General features: G+C 51.8%; 1 protein-coding gene and 1 long non-coding RNA gene across 6 annotated transcripts in view; one reads left to right on the top strand and one right to left on the bottom strand.

Annotated features, from left to right (window-relative positions):
- Window positions 1–14,323, top strand: part of LOC105496226 (zinc finger protein 341) — a 64,226-nt gene extending 49,903 nt beyond the window's left edge. For 4 of the 5 annotated variants that reach the window (XM_011766423.3, XM_011766422.3, XM_071079497.1 and 1 more), the window contains 5 exons: window positions 2,360–2,456; window positions 5,114–5,246; window positions 10,592–10,703; window positions 11,577–11,647; window positions 13,048–14,323. In XM_011766423.3, the coding sequence (XP_011764725.1) occupies window positions 2,360–2,456; window positions 5,114–5,246; window positions 10,592–10,703; window positions 11,577–11,647; window positions 13,048–13,577 (943 nt within the window). In that variant the 3' untranslated portion in view covers window positions 13,578–14,323. The remainder of the gene's footprint in view (window positions 1–2,359; window positions 2,457–5,113; window positions 5,247–10,591; window positions 10,704–11,576; window positions 11,648–13,047) is intronic. The other variant, XM_071079498.1, reaches the window with a different exon arrangement.
- The window catches only part of LOC105496225 (uncharacterized), a 21,071-nt gene continuing 12,559 nt past the window's right edge, over window positions 8,654–17,165 (bottom strand). The window contains exons 3-5 of the long non-coding RNA XR_011613416.1: window positions 15,007–15,908; window positions 11,877–14,442; window positions 8,654–9,499 (exon numbers count right to left, since the gene is read on the bottom strand). This is a non-coding gene — a long non-coding RNA (uncharacterized lncRNA). The remainder of the gene's footprint in view (window positions 9,500–11,876; window positions 14,443–15,006; window positions 15,909–17,165) is intronic.

Here is a 17,165-nt window from a genome sequence, read left to right as displayed (position 1 = left end):
AATTAGGTAGGGGTCGATCTTTAACTACCAGGCCCAGGGTGCGGCACTGGGCTGTCTGCCTATGGATTTCATTTCTGCCTTTTAGTTTTTACTTCTTCTTTCTTTGGAGGCAGAAATTGGGCATAAGATGATATGAGGGGTGGTCTCCTCCCTTACCAGCACTGGGGATTATAGTTCAACATGAGATTTGGGTGAGGACATAGATACAAACTATGTCAGACTCTGTGACAATTTCTTTTTTTTTTTTTTTTTTTTTTTGAGATGGAGTCTCACTCTGTCGCCCAGGCTGGAGTGCAAGTAGCATGATCTGAGCTCACTGCAACCTGCATCTCCCAGGTTCAAGTGATTCTCCTGCCTCAGCCTCCTGAGTAGCTGGGGCTACAGGCAGGTGCCACCACGCCTGGCTAATGTTTATATTTTTAGTAGAGATAGGGTTTCACCATATTGGCCAGGCTGTTCTTGAACTCCTGACCTCAGGTGATCTGCCCACCTCGGCCTCCCAAAGTGCTGGGATTACAGGTGTGAGCCACTGCACCCAGCAATGTGACAGTCGTAAGAATGAGTGACAGGCAGGTCTGTTTGGGACTCACACCCCATTTTTTGAATGAGGAGGCCCAGAGGGTCAGAAATGGGAAGGCTTTGGGCTTGGATCCCTGTCTGTCTGACTCTTTCACGTAACAAGTTCTCACTGGTGCTGGGAGCAGCTTGTGAATGGGCAAGATGTGGTATCTGGAACAGGGACCACTTGCTAGTGGAGGAGACAGATAATAACCAAGTAAGCCAATAATAAATAATTCCAGTTCAGAAGTGGTAAGAAGAAAATAAAAGTGAGTGACGTAATAGGGAGTGGCTGAGGGTGCATGGTCGGGGGCAGCTTGAGACAGGGTGGCCAGGAGGGTCTTTTTGGGGAGGTGACATTTGAGCTGAGACATGAAGGATGAGAAGGCACTGCCTGGGGAAGACTTGGGGAAGAGTGTTCCAGGGAACAGGAACAGCCAGTGCCAAGGCCCTGAGGTAGGAATGAGCCTGGTGTGTTCAAGGTAGGTCAAGGAGGCCAGGGTGGCCAGAGCAGAGTGAGTGAGGTGGAGAGAGGAGAAGGATGAGGTCTGAGAGGTGGGAGTGGGTCAGACCACAGGGCCTTGTAGGCCAAGGTGGGAGGTGGGTTAAGCAATGGTGTGGCACAGCCTGACTTACTTTTTTGTTTTGTTTTGTTTTGTTTTGAGACACAGTCTCACTCTGCCACCTAGGCTGGAGTGCAGTGGTGCGATCAAGGCTCACTGCAACCTCTGCCTCCTGGGTTTAAGCGATTCTCCTGCCTCAGTCTCCTGAGTAGCTGGGATTACAGGTCCATGCTACCATGCCTGGCTAATTTTTGTATTTTTAGTAGAGAGACGGGGTTTCATCATGTTGGCCAGGCTGGTCTCAAACTTCTGACTTCAGGTGATCCGCCTCCCTCGGCCTCCCAAAGTACTGGGATTACAGGTATGAGCCATCACACCAGGCCTTTTTTTTTTTTTTTTTGAGACGGAGTCTCGCTCTGTCGCCCAGGCTGGAGTGCAGTGGCGCGATCTCGGCTCACTGCAAGCTCCGCCTCCTGGGTTTACGCCATTCTCCTGCCTCAGCCTCCTGAGTAGCTGGGACTACAGGCGCCCGCCACCACGCCCGGCTAATTTTTTGTATTTTTAGTAGAGACGGGGTTTCACTGTGGTCTCGATCTCCTGACCTTGTGATCCGCCCGCCTCGGCCTCCCAAAGTGCTGGGATTACAGGCGTGAGCCACCGCGCCCGGCTTTTTTTCTTTTTTAAATAGAGACAGGTTCTCTTTCTGTTACCCAGGCTGGAGTGTAGTGGCATAATCATGGCTCACTGTAACCTCAAACCCCTGGGCTTAAGCGATCCTCCTGCCTTAGCCTCTTGAGTAGCTGGGAAGCCACCACATCTAGCTAATGTTTAAATTTTTATAGGGATAGGGGTCTTGCCATGTTGCCCAGGCTGATCTTGAACTCCTAGGCTCAAACGATCCTCTCACCTTGGCCTCCCGAAGCGTTGGGATTGCAGGTGTGAGCCACTGTGCTCAGCCTAAGTTTCATTTTTAAAGGTGCCCCTGGCCGCCCTGTGGAGAATGGACTACAGGAGGCAAGGCAGGGAGAGGGCGGCCAGCGAGGAGGCTGCTGCACAAGTCTGAGCAAGAGACGACGGCGCTCAGATGAGGACGGGCAGTGGCAATTGAGAAGAGTGGATGGATTTGGAATGGATTAACTGGAGGATGTTGCCTCCTGACGTTGGCCCTGGGGTGGCCATGGGCTGCTTCCTATGCCTGCTGTGTTTCCTCCCTCACCTCTCCTGCTCCTTCCACTTAGGTGTGTCAAATGTGTCAACAAATACTCCACTCCCGAGGCCCTGGAGCACCACCTGCAGACCGCCACTCACAACTTCCCCTGCCCACACTGCCAGAAGGTGGGTGCCACTGTCCTCTTTTCTGGGGCCCCACGCCATAATAGGGGCAAGGAGGTGATGGGGTGGGGTGCACACCTCACCCTTTCCTTCTCCTCTCTCACCACAGGACGCACAGGCAGGGCTCAGGGGCTGCTCCACAGATGACACAGTGTCTCTGTCTGGCCATCTCATCCATCACATTCCAGATGTGGCCCTGTCTGGGCTGCTGCTGGAGCCAGGCAGGGCAGGCTGTCCTGGTCCCAGGCCTAGTGTCTGAGCAGCAGCCTCCCAGCTTCCTGATGTAAGATTATCCTTATTACAATTGGCTCTTCTTTTTAATTTTTTTTTTTTTTGAGACAGAGTCTTACTCTGTCACCAGGCTAGTGTGCAGTGGTTTGATCATGGCTCACCGCAGTCTCAACCTCCTGGGCTCAGCCTCCTGAGTAGCTGGGACTATAGGCATGTGCCACCATGCCCAGCGAATTTTTGTATTTTTTGTAGAGATGGGGTTTCACCATGTTGCCCAGGCTGGTCTCGAACTCCTGGGCTTCAGGGACCTGTCCACCTTGACCTCCCAAAATGCTGGGATTACAGGCATGAGCCACTGCACCCAGCCTAAATTTTTTGTAGAGATGGGGCTCACTATGTTGCCCAGGCTGGTCTCAAACTCTTGGCCTCAAGTGATCCTCCCACCTCAGACTCCCAGAGTGCTGGGATTACAGGTATGAGCCACCATGCCCAGCCTGGATTCTTTTCAGTGACTCTGGAAGCCTCATTAAAGCCTGTTCCTAATAACATCAAACATCCAGGAAGTGCTCCAATTTCTAGTTGTCTCAAAGCTTCATCATTTTGTAAAGTTTATTTGAATCAGTTCCATGGATTGCAATTGATTGATACAAGAAAAGTCTCTATTAATCTACAGCCCCGCCTGCCCCCCACCACTGCTCCATATTTTCTTTCCTCTGAATTTATTTGTTAAAGAAACTGGGCCATTTGGTCCAGCGGTGTTCCCCGCAGTCTGGATTTTGCTGATTACGTCTCCCTGGTGTGTTTAACTTGCTACTTCACTCTACTCATTTTCCTTTTTTTTTTTGAGGCAGAGTCTCGCTCTGTCTCCCAGGCTGGAGTGCAGTGGTGCGATCTCGGCTCACTGCAAGCTCTGCCTCCCGGGTTCACGCCATTCTCCTGCCTCAGCCTCCCCGAGTAGCTGGGACTACAGGCGCCTGCCGCCACGCCTGGCTAATTTTTTGTATTTTTAGTAGAGATGGGGTTTCGCTGTGTTAGCCAGGATGGTCTCGATCGCCTGACCCCGTGATCCGCCTGCCTCGGCCTCCCAAAGTGCTGGGATTACAGGCGTGAGCCACCGCACCCAGCCCCACTCTACTCATTTTCTTACAATCATATGTGGCAGATTTTCCAGGACAGCCCTGGTTTCACTTTGGCCTCATTCTAGATGTTTCTAATTATCTAGCCTAATTTTAAGCTTTAGAAGTTGTGGTCCAAGTAAAAGATATTATGAATTGAGTAAGAACCACATGCCAGATGCTGTTCTGAGCATTTCATCGGAATTTACTAGGAGATAGGTGTACTACTACTATCTCCCTTTACAGGAGGGGAAACCAAGGCAGAAAGGCCACCTACCTAGGAAATGATGGGGCTAATAAGCAGTGGGGCAGCTGGGTCTGTGCCCCTGACCAATGCTCCACCAAAATGAAAGAATGTGTGAATACATGCCCTTCCTTTGCCTGGATTGGAAAGAGATTTTCACTTCTGTGTTTTCTGGCTTTAAAAAAATTACCTTTCATACAAAAATTAGCTGGGTGTGTGTTGGGCGCCTGTAATCCCAGCACTTTGGGAGGCTGAGGTGGGTGGATCACCTGAGGTCAGGAGTCCGAGACTAGCCTAACCAACATGGAGAAACCTCATCTCTACCAAAAATAAAAATTAGCCGGGAGTGGTGGCTGGCTCCTGTAATCCTAGCTACTAGGAGGCTGAGGCAGGAGAATCGCTTGAACCTGGGAGGTAGAGGTTGCAGTGAGCCGAGATCGCACCATTGCACTCCAGCCTGGGCAACAAGAGCAAAACTCCATCTCAAATAAAATAAAATAAAATAAAATAAAATAAATAAAAGTTAAAAATTACCTTTCCATTGATTTCTTTAGTAATTTGCTCATTTTCCATTAATTCTTTTACTTGTCAGTCATTTGACCCAGACCCTGTACTGGGGAATGAAAGCCCCTCTCTGCCCACTTGGAGCTCCTGTAAGCAAAGGGCTGTCATTCAGTGGGTTAAATGCTGACTTAAAAGTGTGGGTGGACGTTCAAAGGCAGAATTGACTTTGCCGGGCATAGCACCAGGGAGCTAGGGAAGGCTTGACAGAAGCAGTGACACCTGAGTTGGGTCTTGAAGGATGTGTAAGAGTTTGTCAGTAACGAGAGAAAGGCCCTCTGGGTGGGAAGAACATCTGGGCAAAAGCTCAGGGCAGGCATGTTCTGTCCGGGCCTGTGGGGAGCCATGAAGTTCTAAGGGCTGAGTCTGACAGTCTGGGTCCTGGCCCCAGGTAGCCAGAAAGGAAGGTGTCTCTATGGGGGCTGGAAACAAGGGACCTTTGAGCTCAGAAGATGGCCAGGGGAGGGGGGCCCGGTGAGTCAGACCTGAAGGCCCCTCTTCTCTGCCAGGTGTTTCCTTGTGAACGCTACCTGCGGCGTCATCTGCCCACCCACGGTAGTGGGGGCAGATTCAAGTGCCAGGTGTGCAAGAAGTTCTTCCGGCGGGAGCATTACCTCAAACTGCACGCTCACATCCACTCAGGTGGGTACCCTGCCCCTGAGAACTCCAGCCCAGCCCCTCCCCTCCTCCTCACCCTCTCCTCATCCCTTTCTCTCTCTTCCCATCCCCATCTGGCTCTTCTCCCTGTCTCCGTCAGCCCCTTTTCCCTCTGCTTCCCCATCTCCCTCCCCATCTCACTCAGCCCGTCTCCCCTCCCCCTCCCTATCTCCCTCCAGCCCCTCTCCCCGCATCTCCCTCTAGCCCCTTTCCCCCTCCCCATCTCTCTCCCATCCCTTTCAGTCCCTGTCTCCCTCTTCCTCCCCCTCTCCCCCCTCCTCCCCCTCTTCCTCCTCCTCCCCATCTCCCTCCTTCTCCCCATCTCCCTCCAGCCCCCTTCTCCCTCCTCCTCCCCATCTCCCTCCAGCCCCCTTCTCCCTCCTCCTCCCCATCTCCCTTCAGCCTCCCTTCCCTTCCCTCTCCCCATCTCCTTCTAGCCCCCTCCAGCCTCCCTCCGCTGTCCTCTCCCCTCTCCCTCCAGCCCCCTACCCCTCCTTCTCTCTGTTGCTCTCTATCTCCCTCCAGCCTTCCTGCCACCCTCCTGCCTCTTCCCTTGCTCCTCCTTCCTCTCTCCTTCCTGGCCCCTGACCCACCTGCCTTAACTGATGAACAAGGGGTTCCTACCACCACTAGAGCAGAGAAGAGCCCCTGGAGGTTGTGTGGAAGGGACTTTTTTTTTTTTCTTTGAGACAGTCTTGCTCTTGTTGCCCAGGCTGGAGTGTAGTGGTAGATCTTGGCTCACTGCAACCTCTGCCTCCCGGGTTCAAGCGATTCTCCTGCCTCAGTCTCCTGAGTAGCTGGGATTACAGGCTCCCACCACCACGCCCAGCTAGTTTTTTGTATTTTTAGTAGAGACAGGGTTTCGCCATGTTGGCCAGGCTGGTTTCGAACTCCTGACCTCAGGTCATCTACCTGCCTCGGCCTCCCAAAGTGCTGGGATGACAGGCGTGAGGCACTGCACCCAGCCTGTGTGAGGGACTCTTGACTCTGCCCCCTGTGGTGGGGACACTGCTCTCACTGTATGTTCCCACTCAAACCTGGACAAAACACCGGCTCCTTGTTCCCCAGTTGAAACACACTGACATTTTCTTTTCTGTTAATCTTTAGATTTTTAAATTATATTTTAAAAATTGTTTTTTAATTGAAAAGGATCTAAAGATTGAGAAAACCTGAGGGAAAATCCTTGACAGGACAAAAGCATATATAGTACAAATAAACTCCCTCTCACTTCAGATGAACAATCCAATGTTTTTTCTTTTTTTTTCCTTTCCTATGACCTATGGTAAAAAATACATTTCATATTGCAACCCAAGAAGCACATATATACACATAGGATATATTGCAACAAAAGTTTTACAAAACAGGGTTTTCTATTTTGTCCTGTTCAATTTTAGTTCTTTTATTTTTTATTTTAATTTTTTTTTGAGACAGGGTCTCACTCTATCACCCAGGCTGGAGTGCAATGGTGTGATCTCACTACAACCTCCGCTTCCTGGGTTCAAGCCATTCTTGTGCCTCAGCCTCCCGAGTAGCTGGGATTACAGGCGCCCGCCACCATGCCTGGCTAATTTTTGTATTTTTTGTAGAGACGGGGTTTCACCATGTAGGCCAAGATGGTCTCAAACTTCTGGCCTCAGGTGATCCACCCACCTTAGCCTCCCAAAATTCTGGGATTACAGATGTGAGCCACCACGCCCAGCCTATGTTTAATTCTTAAAATAACCACCAACAGGGTGTGACTTGTAGTTTGCAGTTTGCAAAATACTCCTAATTCTCTTCCCCAAAGATAACTGTTAGCGGTCTAGTCTGCATTCTTCTAGTTTTATTTTACACGTATATAAAACGCTTGCTTACGTTTGCAAAAGTGAGCACATACTAGGCCGGGCGCGGTGGCTCAAGCCTGTAATCCCAGCACTTTGGGAGGCCGAGATGGGCGGATCACGAGGTCAGGAGATCGAGACCATCCTGGCTAACACGGTGAAACCCCGTCTCTACTAAGAAATACAAAAAAAATAGCCGGGCGAGGTGGCAGCGCCTGTAGTCCCAGCTACTCGGGAGGCTGAGGCTGGAGAATGGCGTGAACCCGGGAGGCGGAGCTTGCAGTGAGCTGAGATCCGGCCACTGCACTCCAGCCTGGGCTACAGAGCGAGACTCCGTCTCAAAAAAAAAAAAAAAAAAAAAAAAAGTGAGCACATACTATAACTGATATGCCCTTTTTTCTGATCGTATACTTTGGCGATGTTCCCCGAGGAGTGTGTGCTTACAGTTTCCCTGGAGGCTAAATTCTGTGGGTCCCCCTCCCCCAGCCCCCCCCCAGAAAGATGTTACCAACAGCACCTTCTTTTTCACATCTGGGTAGTCTTCCTCAATTAATTTTTCATCTTGTATTTAGCCAGTTCTCTATGTATGAACTTTTTTTTTTTTTTTTTTTTTTTGAGACTGAGTCTTGCTCTGTCACCCAGGCTGGAATCCAGTGGCACGATCTTAGTTCACCACAACCTCTACCATCTGGGTTCAAGGAATTCTCCTGCCTCAGCCTTCCAAGTAGCTGGGATTACAGGTGCCCACCATCACACCCAGCTAATTTTTGTATTTTTAGTAGAGATGTGGTTTCACCATGTTGGCCAGGCTGGTCTCAAACTCCTGACCTCAGGTGATTCCCCTGCCCCAGCCTCCCAAAGTGCTGGGATTACAGGTGTGAGCCATCGTGCCCAGCCTATGTATGAACCCTTAAATTACATTTCAGCTATTAGTTTGTACACACAATGCTATGTTGGTCCCTTGGCAACCTTTTGGAAGTGTATCTGTAGTGTATATCCTTAGGAGTGGAAATGCTAGGTTAAAGTGCATGTGTAATACTGAGTTTCAGTTTGGGATGATGAAAAAATTCTAGAGACAGATGGTGGTGATGGTTGCATGATGGTGCAAATGTACTTAGTGCCACTGAATTATACACTTAAAAGAAGCTTAAGATGGTCAATTTTCTGTTATGTATATTTCTCCACAATAAAGAAGGGAAAATAAGTAATGCATTGTAAGTTTGATATTACCAAGTTGCACTTTATGGCTTTTAAAAATTATTATTCAAAAGTAATACATGCTGCCAGGTGCAGTGACTCACACCTGTAATCCCAGCACTTTGGAAGGCCAAGGTGAGTGGATCACCTGAGATCAAGAGTTCGAGACCAGCCTGGCCAACATGGTGAAACCCCATCTCTACTAAAAATACAAAAATTAGCCTAGTGTGGTGGTGCACACCTGCGATCCCAGCTACTCGGGAGGCTGAGGCAGGAGAATTGCCTGAACCCAGGAGGTGGAGGTTGCAGTGAGCCAAGATCGAACCACTGCACTCCAGCCTGGGCGACAGAGCAAGACTCTGTCTCAAAAAAAAAAAAAAACCAAAAAAAACCAAAACCAAAAACAAACACACACACACACACACAAATACATGGTTATTATAAAAATGGAAGCAATATAGGAATACATAAAGTAAAATGTTACATTTCCCCTTCAAGTTGTAATTGCCACTGACACTTTGGTCTGTCCTCTCCCTATACCTCCCCATCTTTCTCCCTGCATCTTCAGTTTATTTACAGAGACACATGGCTAGGGCTTTTTTTGGGGTATGCGGGTTGTATTTTTTCTTTCTTTCTTTCTTTTTTTTTTTTGTTGGAGCTTACATATCCAGTAAGGATTATATTTTTTTCTATGAAAGATGAGATTGTGTTAAGCTATTCTACTGCTTTCTTTTCCCACTAGCAATATGTCCAGGAGATCTTTCCAGATCAGGAAACACAGATTGACCTTTTTAATCTTTTTAATGACCACAGAGCATTCCATTGTAGGGACCAGCATTTCCGTATCAACTGGGTTGATGTTTTTTCAGAAGTACGTTATTCATTCCAGAGGGAGAACAGAGAGGAAATAATGGCAGGAAGTCACAGCAGCCCAGAAACAGCTCCTTCTAAAGGGCAGGTTGTGACCCCACGGCAACTTTGCAGGCACCTCCCTTGATTTCCTGTGGGTTCCTCAGGTAGTCCATCAGGCGAAAGCTGCCCCAGGACAGGTTTAACAGCAGGAAGATCTGGGGTAGCTCAGATGGGCTCTAGATCACGCTGCTGGGCTGGAATCTTAGCTCCCCCAACCATAGGGGTAGCCCCTGAGCCAGTCCCTTCGCCTCTCTGAACTTCAGTCTTCTTTCTCATCTGTGAAATGAGGATGATGGGAGTCGGTGCCTCCTGATTTGTTGGAAGGATTCAGTTAGATAAGGTGTGATTCCTCATCCCCCAGGGTGGACCCCATTGCCATAAATGCCATGAGGCCACCTTGCTACTCAGGCCACGCCTCAGATTCATCCTTGACTCCCCTCCTCCTCTCACAGCCACAGCCAATCCAGTGGCAAGGGCTGCCGATTCTGCCTTCCCAACATGGCTGTCCTGGGCCACTTCCTGGTTATCCTCACCTCCACCCTCACCCCCTCAGTCTGCTCTCCACACGCAGCCAGAGGGAGCCGGTTAAAAGCTTACATCAAAGCCTATCCCTGCGCTGCTCAGACCTTCTGGTGGCTTCTCTTCTGCCTCAGAGTAAAAGCCAAAGTCCTGGCAGGGCGCGGTGGCTCATGCCTGTAATCCCAGCACTTTGGGAGGCTGAGGCGAGTGGATCACTTGAGGTCAGGAGTTTGAGACCAGCCTGGCCGACATGGTGAAACCCCATCTCTATTAAAAATACAATAATTAGCTGGGTGTGGTGGCACACACCTGTAATCCCATCTACTCAGGAGGCTGAGTTGGGAGGATTGCTTGAAGCCAGGAGGCAGAGGTTGCAGTGACTCATCTGAAATCTCGCCACTGCACTCCAGCCTGGGTGACAGAGCAAGGCTCTGTCTCAAAAAAAAAAACAAAAAAACCCCCAAAAAACAAGTCCTTAGCTCCGCCTCCCAGGTCCTCCCTTGTGGGCCTGGCTGGCTCGCTGCCCTCACCTTCTGCCTTGTTCTCTGGTCACACCAGAACTGTTGTTCATCAGCACCGCCAAATGCGCTCCTGCCTCAGGGCCTTTGTACCTGCTTTCCCTGCTGCCTGGACCATCTCCCTGATGACCTGAGGTCTCTCCTCATGCATGGCCTCATCAGAGAGGCCTCTCCTGAGCATCCTATCAAAATAGCCCTGTCTTGTCCCTGGCAAAACAAAGCCACCGAAGAATGAGAGAGGCTATTTTCTCCCCTGGCCACCTCCCTAGAGGAGCTGCTCCCCTGAGGGGCCCAGCGGGGACCCTTGTGCCCTGGATTCCGACTCCTGGCGAGTGCTGGCTCTCCCTGTCTGTGTCTGCTGCAGGCGAGAAGCCCTACAAATGCTCAGTGTGCGAGTCTGCGTTCAACCGCAAGGACAAACTGAAGAGACACATGTTGATCCACGAGCCCTTCAAGAAATACAAATGCCCTTTCTCGTGAGTAGAGACTGCCATGCAGGGGCGGGTAGCGGGGCAGATTCTCCAGGGGCGCTGCCCGGGAGGGTGGGACAGAAGTGAGGCCTGAGGGCAGGCCTCTCCTTTTTTTTTTTTTTTTTGAGACGGAGTCTCGCTCTGTCGCCCAGGCTGGAGTGCAGTGGCGCGATCTCAGCTCACTGGAAGCTCCGCCTCCCGGGTTCACGCCATTCTCCAGCCTCAGCCTCCTGAGTAGCTGGGACTACAGACGCCCGCCACCGCGCCAGCTAATTTTTTGTATTTTTAGTAGAGATGGGGTTTCACCGTGGTCTCGATCTCCGGACCTTGTGATCCGCCGCCTTGGCCTCCCAAAGTGCGGGGATTACAGGCATGAGCCACTGTGCCTGGCCTTTTTTTTTTTTTTTTTTTTTTTTTTTTTTGAGACAGAGTCTCACTCTGTCGCCCAGGCTGGAGTGCAGTGGTATGATCTTGGCTCACTGCAACCTCTGCCTCCTGGGTTTAAGCGATTCTCTTGCCTCAGCTTCCCAAGTAGCTGGGATTACAGGCGCCTGCTACCACACCTGGCTAATTTTTGTATTTTTAGTAGAGATGGAGTTTCGTCATGTTGCCCAGGCTAGTCTTGAGCTCCTGACCACAAGTGATCCATCCACCTTGGCCTCCGAAAGTGCTGGGATTACAGGCATGAGCCACTGTGCCCGGCCAGGCCTCTCTCCTTTTATCCTGTCCTGGGCCCCGTCTACCTCACTCCCCACCCTACCTCCTTGCCCAGCCCTTAGGGTAGACAAGGCTGTCCCTTGTGCCCAGGGCTAGCGGAGGGGCCAGCAAGAGCATCCTAAGCTTAGTGAACTCCCCCTGACCGGTGGCTTTGGGTTTTAGGACACACACAGGCTGCAGTAAGGAGTTCAACCGGCCAGACAAGCTGAAGGCCCACATCCTCTCCCACTCTGGTAAGTGGCTCTTGGGCCTGCCAGGAGGGTCTGGTTCAGCTCTAGTTCACTGGGATAGACCCGCCAGGAGGAGAAAGAGCAGACATATCCCATGAGGCTTTTTTCCCTGCCTGGCACATTCCAGCCAGCACTTGCACTTATGTGGGCTATGAGCCAGGCCTGTATTAGGGACTTTAGGATGAACAGAGATGAATCAGACACAGTCCCCCAGTCCAAGGAGGAAGCTGACCTGAGCAGAGATGACTCAGTCAGAGCAGTGCCCAGTGTGATAGAGGTGTGGACCAGGTGTGGAGGGAATCAGATTCTAGGCGGGTCCAAGACATGGCCAGGAAGCTTCCTTGATAAGGCGGGGCAGGGGTCTTCAAGTCACTCCTCAGTTTCTCAGCAGCTCCTCAGAGCAGACTGGCTGGCTTTCCACATGCCAGCCGAGGTCTAGAACAAAGTTCTTCAACCCTGGCGCCACTGACATTTTGGGCCAGATAATTTTGTTTTGTTTTGTTTTGTTTTTGAGACAGAGCCTCACTCCGGCACCCAGGTGGAGTGCAGTGGTGTGATCTCAGCTCATTGCAACCTCTGCCTCCAAGGTTCAAGTGATTCTCTTGCCTCAGCCTCCCAAGTAGCTGGGATTACAGGTGCCCGCCACCACGCCCAGCTAATTTTTGTATTTTTAGTAGAGATGGGGTTTTCACCATGTTGGCCAGGCTGGTCTTGAACTCCTGACCTCAAGTGATCTGCCCACCTCAGCCTCCCAAAGTGCTGGGATTACAGGTGCGACCACCGGCGCCTGGTCTGAGCTAGATAATTTTGTCCTGGGGGCTGTCCTGTGTCCTGTAGGATGTTTAGCAGCATCCCTGGCCTCTATCCACTGGGTGTCAGTGGCATCCCCCCCGCAGCTGTGACAATCAAAAATGTCTCTAGGCATTGCTGAGTCCCCTAGGGGGTAAAGTCTCCCCTGTTTGAGAAGATTTCCAGAAAGAAGTCAGTCACTAAAGAAAGTGTGAAAACTGGGAGAGTAGGTCAATGACTTGGACACATAGAATGGGTTGGAGTCTTGGTGCTGCCACGTTCCTGTGGGTGGCCTCAGGCGTCACTGCCCCTCCCTGAGCCTGAGATGACCTGGCAAAGCAAGCCAAGGTGCAGGGAGTGAGCGGCTGTTCCAGGCAGAGGAGAATGGCAAGTACAAAGGCGCAGAGGCAGGAGCCAGCGTGGCATCTCTGAGGAGAGCGAGTGTGGCTGGCACAGAGAGTGGCTGGGAGAAGGCAGACGACGAGGGTGGAAAGAGCTGGGGCCAGATCACACAGGCACTGGTGGGGTAAGAGCCTGGATTTTATTCCCAGTGCAAGGCACCGTTGCAGGGTGAAGGTCCGGATGCTTCTCACTGACTTTCCCTTGCCCTCCAGGCATGAAGCTCCACAAATGCGCCCTGTGCAGCAAGTCCTTCAGCCGCCGTGCCCACCTTGCCGAGCACCAGCGTGCCCACACGGGCAACTACAAGTTCCGCTGTGCTGGCTGCGCCAAGGGCTTTTCCCGCCACAAATACCTCAAAGATCACCGCTGTCGTCTCGGCCCCCAAAAGGACAAGGACCTGCAAACCCGGCGCCCCCCCCAGAGGAGGGCAGCCCCCCGCAGTGGCGGCAGTGGTGGGCGCAAGGTGGTGACCCCCTTGCCTGACCCGCTGGGGTTGGAGGAGCTGAAGGATGCAGGGGCTGGGCTGGTGCCCGAGGCTGTCCCTGGCAAGCCGCCCTTCGCAGAGCCGGACGCTGTGCTGTCTATCGTTGTGGGTGGTGCGGTGGGCGCGGAACCTGAGCTGGTGGTACCTGGACACGCTGAGGGGCTGGGCTCCAACCTGGCTCTGGCGGAGCTGCAGGCTGGGGCCGAGGGCCCATGTGCCATGCTCGCTGTGCCTGTCTACATCCAGGCCTCGGAGTGACGAACCTCAGGTGTGTTTCCTGGGCAGGCCTGATGCTCCTGTTTGGGTCCAGGGCCCTGGGGGCAGACTGCTGATCCTTACCAGTGGAAGCGAGCCATTGAGCCATTGGCAGAAATCCTGCTGAATGTCATTCAGAAACCCTGGCCCATGGTCGCCCTCCTGTGTCCCTTCTCCTGCTGGAAAACCCTGCAACATTCTAGGGTCGGGGGCAGGGCTGCCTACGGTTTCTGGGCAGAGCCACAGCGGCAGGAGAGAAATGGCTGAAACCTGAGCAGCCCAGAGTCTCGCTAGTCTAGGCTGGTGGTTGGGGCCCCTGGGAGAGAAGACTGGGCGTTCCTCCCCACTCTGCCTCCAGGCTGCCTCTGGGTGGCCTCTAGTCCGCTGTTCTTCAGGAGGCCTGCCATAAACTCTTCGGAGTTTATGTGTTGGACCTTTTCACAGACAGTTCCCCACAGTGTCCTCAGACAGCTCTGTGATGTAGCTTTTAGGAGGCACTCAGGTGTGACAGTTAGACTGCAGCTATGAGACCGATCTGGCTTCAAATCCAAGAGTTGCCATGCATTTGCTGTGTGACCTTGGGCAAGTCACTTCACCTCTCTGAGCCCCATGTTCCTCATCTGTACAATGGGGCTTACGATACTACTACCTCATAGGGTTGTCCTGGGGATCCAGTGTGATGAAGTTCGCCAGGGGCTCGGCATGGTGCCTGGCACGCAGAAAGTGCTCAATAAATGTTTTTGTCATAATATGTGTCCGGGTGGCATGGGCCAAGCTGTGGCAGTTTCGTTCTTTGCCCCTAGGTGGCAGCACTCCCATCTGCAGCTTGTGGTGGCTGAGGGGTCCTGGGCCCCTCACACAGGGAGCCCTGGAGAGGTGATGAGGGAAGCAAGGCTGGGCACAGCAGCTCATGCCTGTAATCCCAGCACTTTGGGAGGCCAAGATGGGCGGATCACCTGAGGTCAGGAGTTTGAGACCAGCCTGGCCAACATGGCGAAACCCTGTCTCTACTAAAAATACAAAAATTAGCCAGGTGTGGTGGCGCACGCCTATATTCCCAGCTACTTGAGGGGCTGAGGCAGGAGAATCACTTGAACCCAGGAGACAGAGGTTACAGTGAGCTGAGATCGTGCCACTGTACTCCAGCCTGGGAGACAGCGTGAGACCCTGTCTCAAAAAAAAAAAAAAAAAAAATTAGCTAGGCGTGGTGGCCGGTGCCTGTAGTCCCAGATATGCAGGAGGCTGATGTGGGAGGATCACTTGAGCCCAGCAGGTCGAGGCTGCAGTGAGCTGAGATTGTGCCACTGCATTCCAGCCTGGGCAACTGAGCAAGACCCTGTCTCAAAGATTAAAAAAAAAAAGGAAATTGGGAACACCCATCCACAGAAAACGGTCCAGGACAACACCCCACGGGGTCAGGGTTTGTACTTACTTGTGGGAATTCGGGATTGTTAGCCACCTCCAAATCCGTTGTAATCAAGATCAGAAATTCCTCTCGCGTGGGCATCTAGAGGCCGTCAGTGTCCCCACGTCCAGTGCTTCCTCCTCCCCCTCAGCTGGTCCAGGTGGGAGGTGGATTGGGCTCATGAGGAGGCGGGAAGAGAAAAGGGCCTTTGACTAGTGTTTTCTGTTTATCTTCACAGCCACCCTTCTGGGCTGTCAACTCCATTTGATGACTGAATTGTTTTGAAGGCTGGCAGGTCCCTCAGTCATCTGTGTTGGAACTCAGGGCTGGAGCCCAGAGCCAGGCCCAGCTTCCCACGTCCTCAGGAAGGATGTGAGGCGGCAGGAGGGACAGAGTTGATGGGGGTGAGGTGTGAAAGTGTACCGGCCTGCACAAAGGCCCAAGGGGGACTGGTGGGGACAGGAAGTCAGAGGGGATGCCCCTGGAGCTGGGCCTTGGCCTGGGGTGCTTTGATGGGTGGATGGATAGGGGAAGGTGTGCCGTGTGAGAGCAGGGCGTGCGTGCACAAACACCTTGGGGTGGGACAGCGCCGGGCCTGCTATGTTCTGGGGCCGGCGGATGTTCCAGGATGACCAGAGGTCTCGGAGGAGTAGGTGGGTAATGATCATGGCTGATGCTTCCAGCTTCTCCACACGAGGAACACTGTGCCAGGCTATTTACAGTCACATCGCCTCAGCCTGTCATGTGAGTGCTGTTACTTTCCGTATTTTACAGCTGAGAAAACCCAGGCCCAGAGGGGCAAACTTCCTTACCCAAGCTCACACAGCCAGGAAAGCTGCAGAGCTGGGACTCGAGCTGGGGCAGCCTGCCTCCATGGGTTCTTAGCCACTTTCTGCGATTGAAGTGTGGGTTGATGAATCAGAGAGGGACTTAGATATGGGTTAAGGAATCTGGACTTTATTCTCCACGTAATGAAGGAGTCGTGGGAGACAGTGAACATTTAAAAAAATTGTACAATGGCATTGAAAGAAATGTGAAGAATGACATCTTCAGCCGGGTGTGGTGGTTCACACCTATAATCCCAGCACTTTGGGAGGCCGGGGCAGATAGATCACCCGAGGTCAGGAGTTCGAGACTAGCCTGGCCAACATGGTGAAACCCCGTCTCTACTAATAATACAAAAAAAATTAGCTGGGCGTGGTGGCACATGTCTGTAATCTCAGCTACTGAGGAAGCTGAGGCAGGAGAATCACTTGAACCTGGGAGGCGGAGGTTGCAGTGAACTGAGATCATGCCATTGCACTCCAGCCTGGGTGACAAGAATGAAACTCCGTCTCAAAAAAAAAAAATGACAACTTCTTCCTATTTAAGTGGTTTTTCTATTGCTTCTTCCTGTCAGTGTACACAGGCATACATGTCTACTGGTAATCACAAGAACTTACATTTATTAGTTATCAAATGCCTGGCACCATCCCCAGCACTTCAATGGAGGCGCTACTTTTAAGCCCATTTTGCAGCTAAGATGAGGCAACAGGAACATTAAGGCTAAGCAACCCGAAGTTACACAGCAGGGAGGTAGCAGAGCCAGGCCACAGATAAGGACATACCAAGATCAGCTATAATGTTTAACAGAAAGTTGGTGACAAATCCCAGGACTTTGAGAGGCCGAGGTGGGCAGATCACAAGGACAGGAGATTGAGACCATCCTGGCTAACATGGTGAACCTCCATCTCTACTAAAAACACAAAAAATTAGCCAGGCGTGATGGCACGTACCTGTAGTCCTAGCTACTCGGGAGGTTGAGGCAGGAGAATCTCTTGAATCCGTGAGGCGGAGGTTGAAGTGAGCTGAGTTCATGCCACCACACTCCAGCTTGGGGGACAGAGCAAGACTCTTTCTCAAAATAAATAAATAAATAAATAAATAAATAAATAAATAAATAAGAAAGTTGGTGATAGCTGCTCCAGGACCCCAGGGTCCGCCACCGAACTCCAAGATGCTGGACAGAGTGGAGCATAAAAAGGGGCTGGCCTAGGCATCCAGGGTCTCACTCTATCCCCAGAAAGATGACAGTCTTTGACCCGGCGCGGTGGCTGACTCCTGTAATCCTAGCCCTTTGGGAGGCCAAGACGGGCGGATCACCTGAGGTCAGGAGTTTGAGACCAGCCTGGCCAACATGGCAAAAC

The sequence above is a fragment of the Macaca nemestrina genome, chromosome 15, assembly GCF_043159975.1.
Source record: "Macaca nemestrina isolate mMacNem1 chromosome 15, mMacNem.hap1, whole genome shotgun sequence".
Classification (NCBI taxonomy): Eukaryota; Metazoa; Chordata; class Mammalia; order Primates; family Cercopithecidae; genus Macaca; species Macaca nemestrina.
This window is presented reverse-complemented; position numbering and strand designations above follow the sequence as displayed.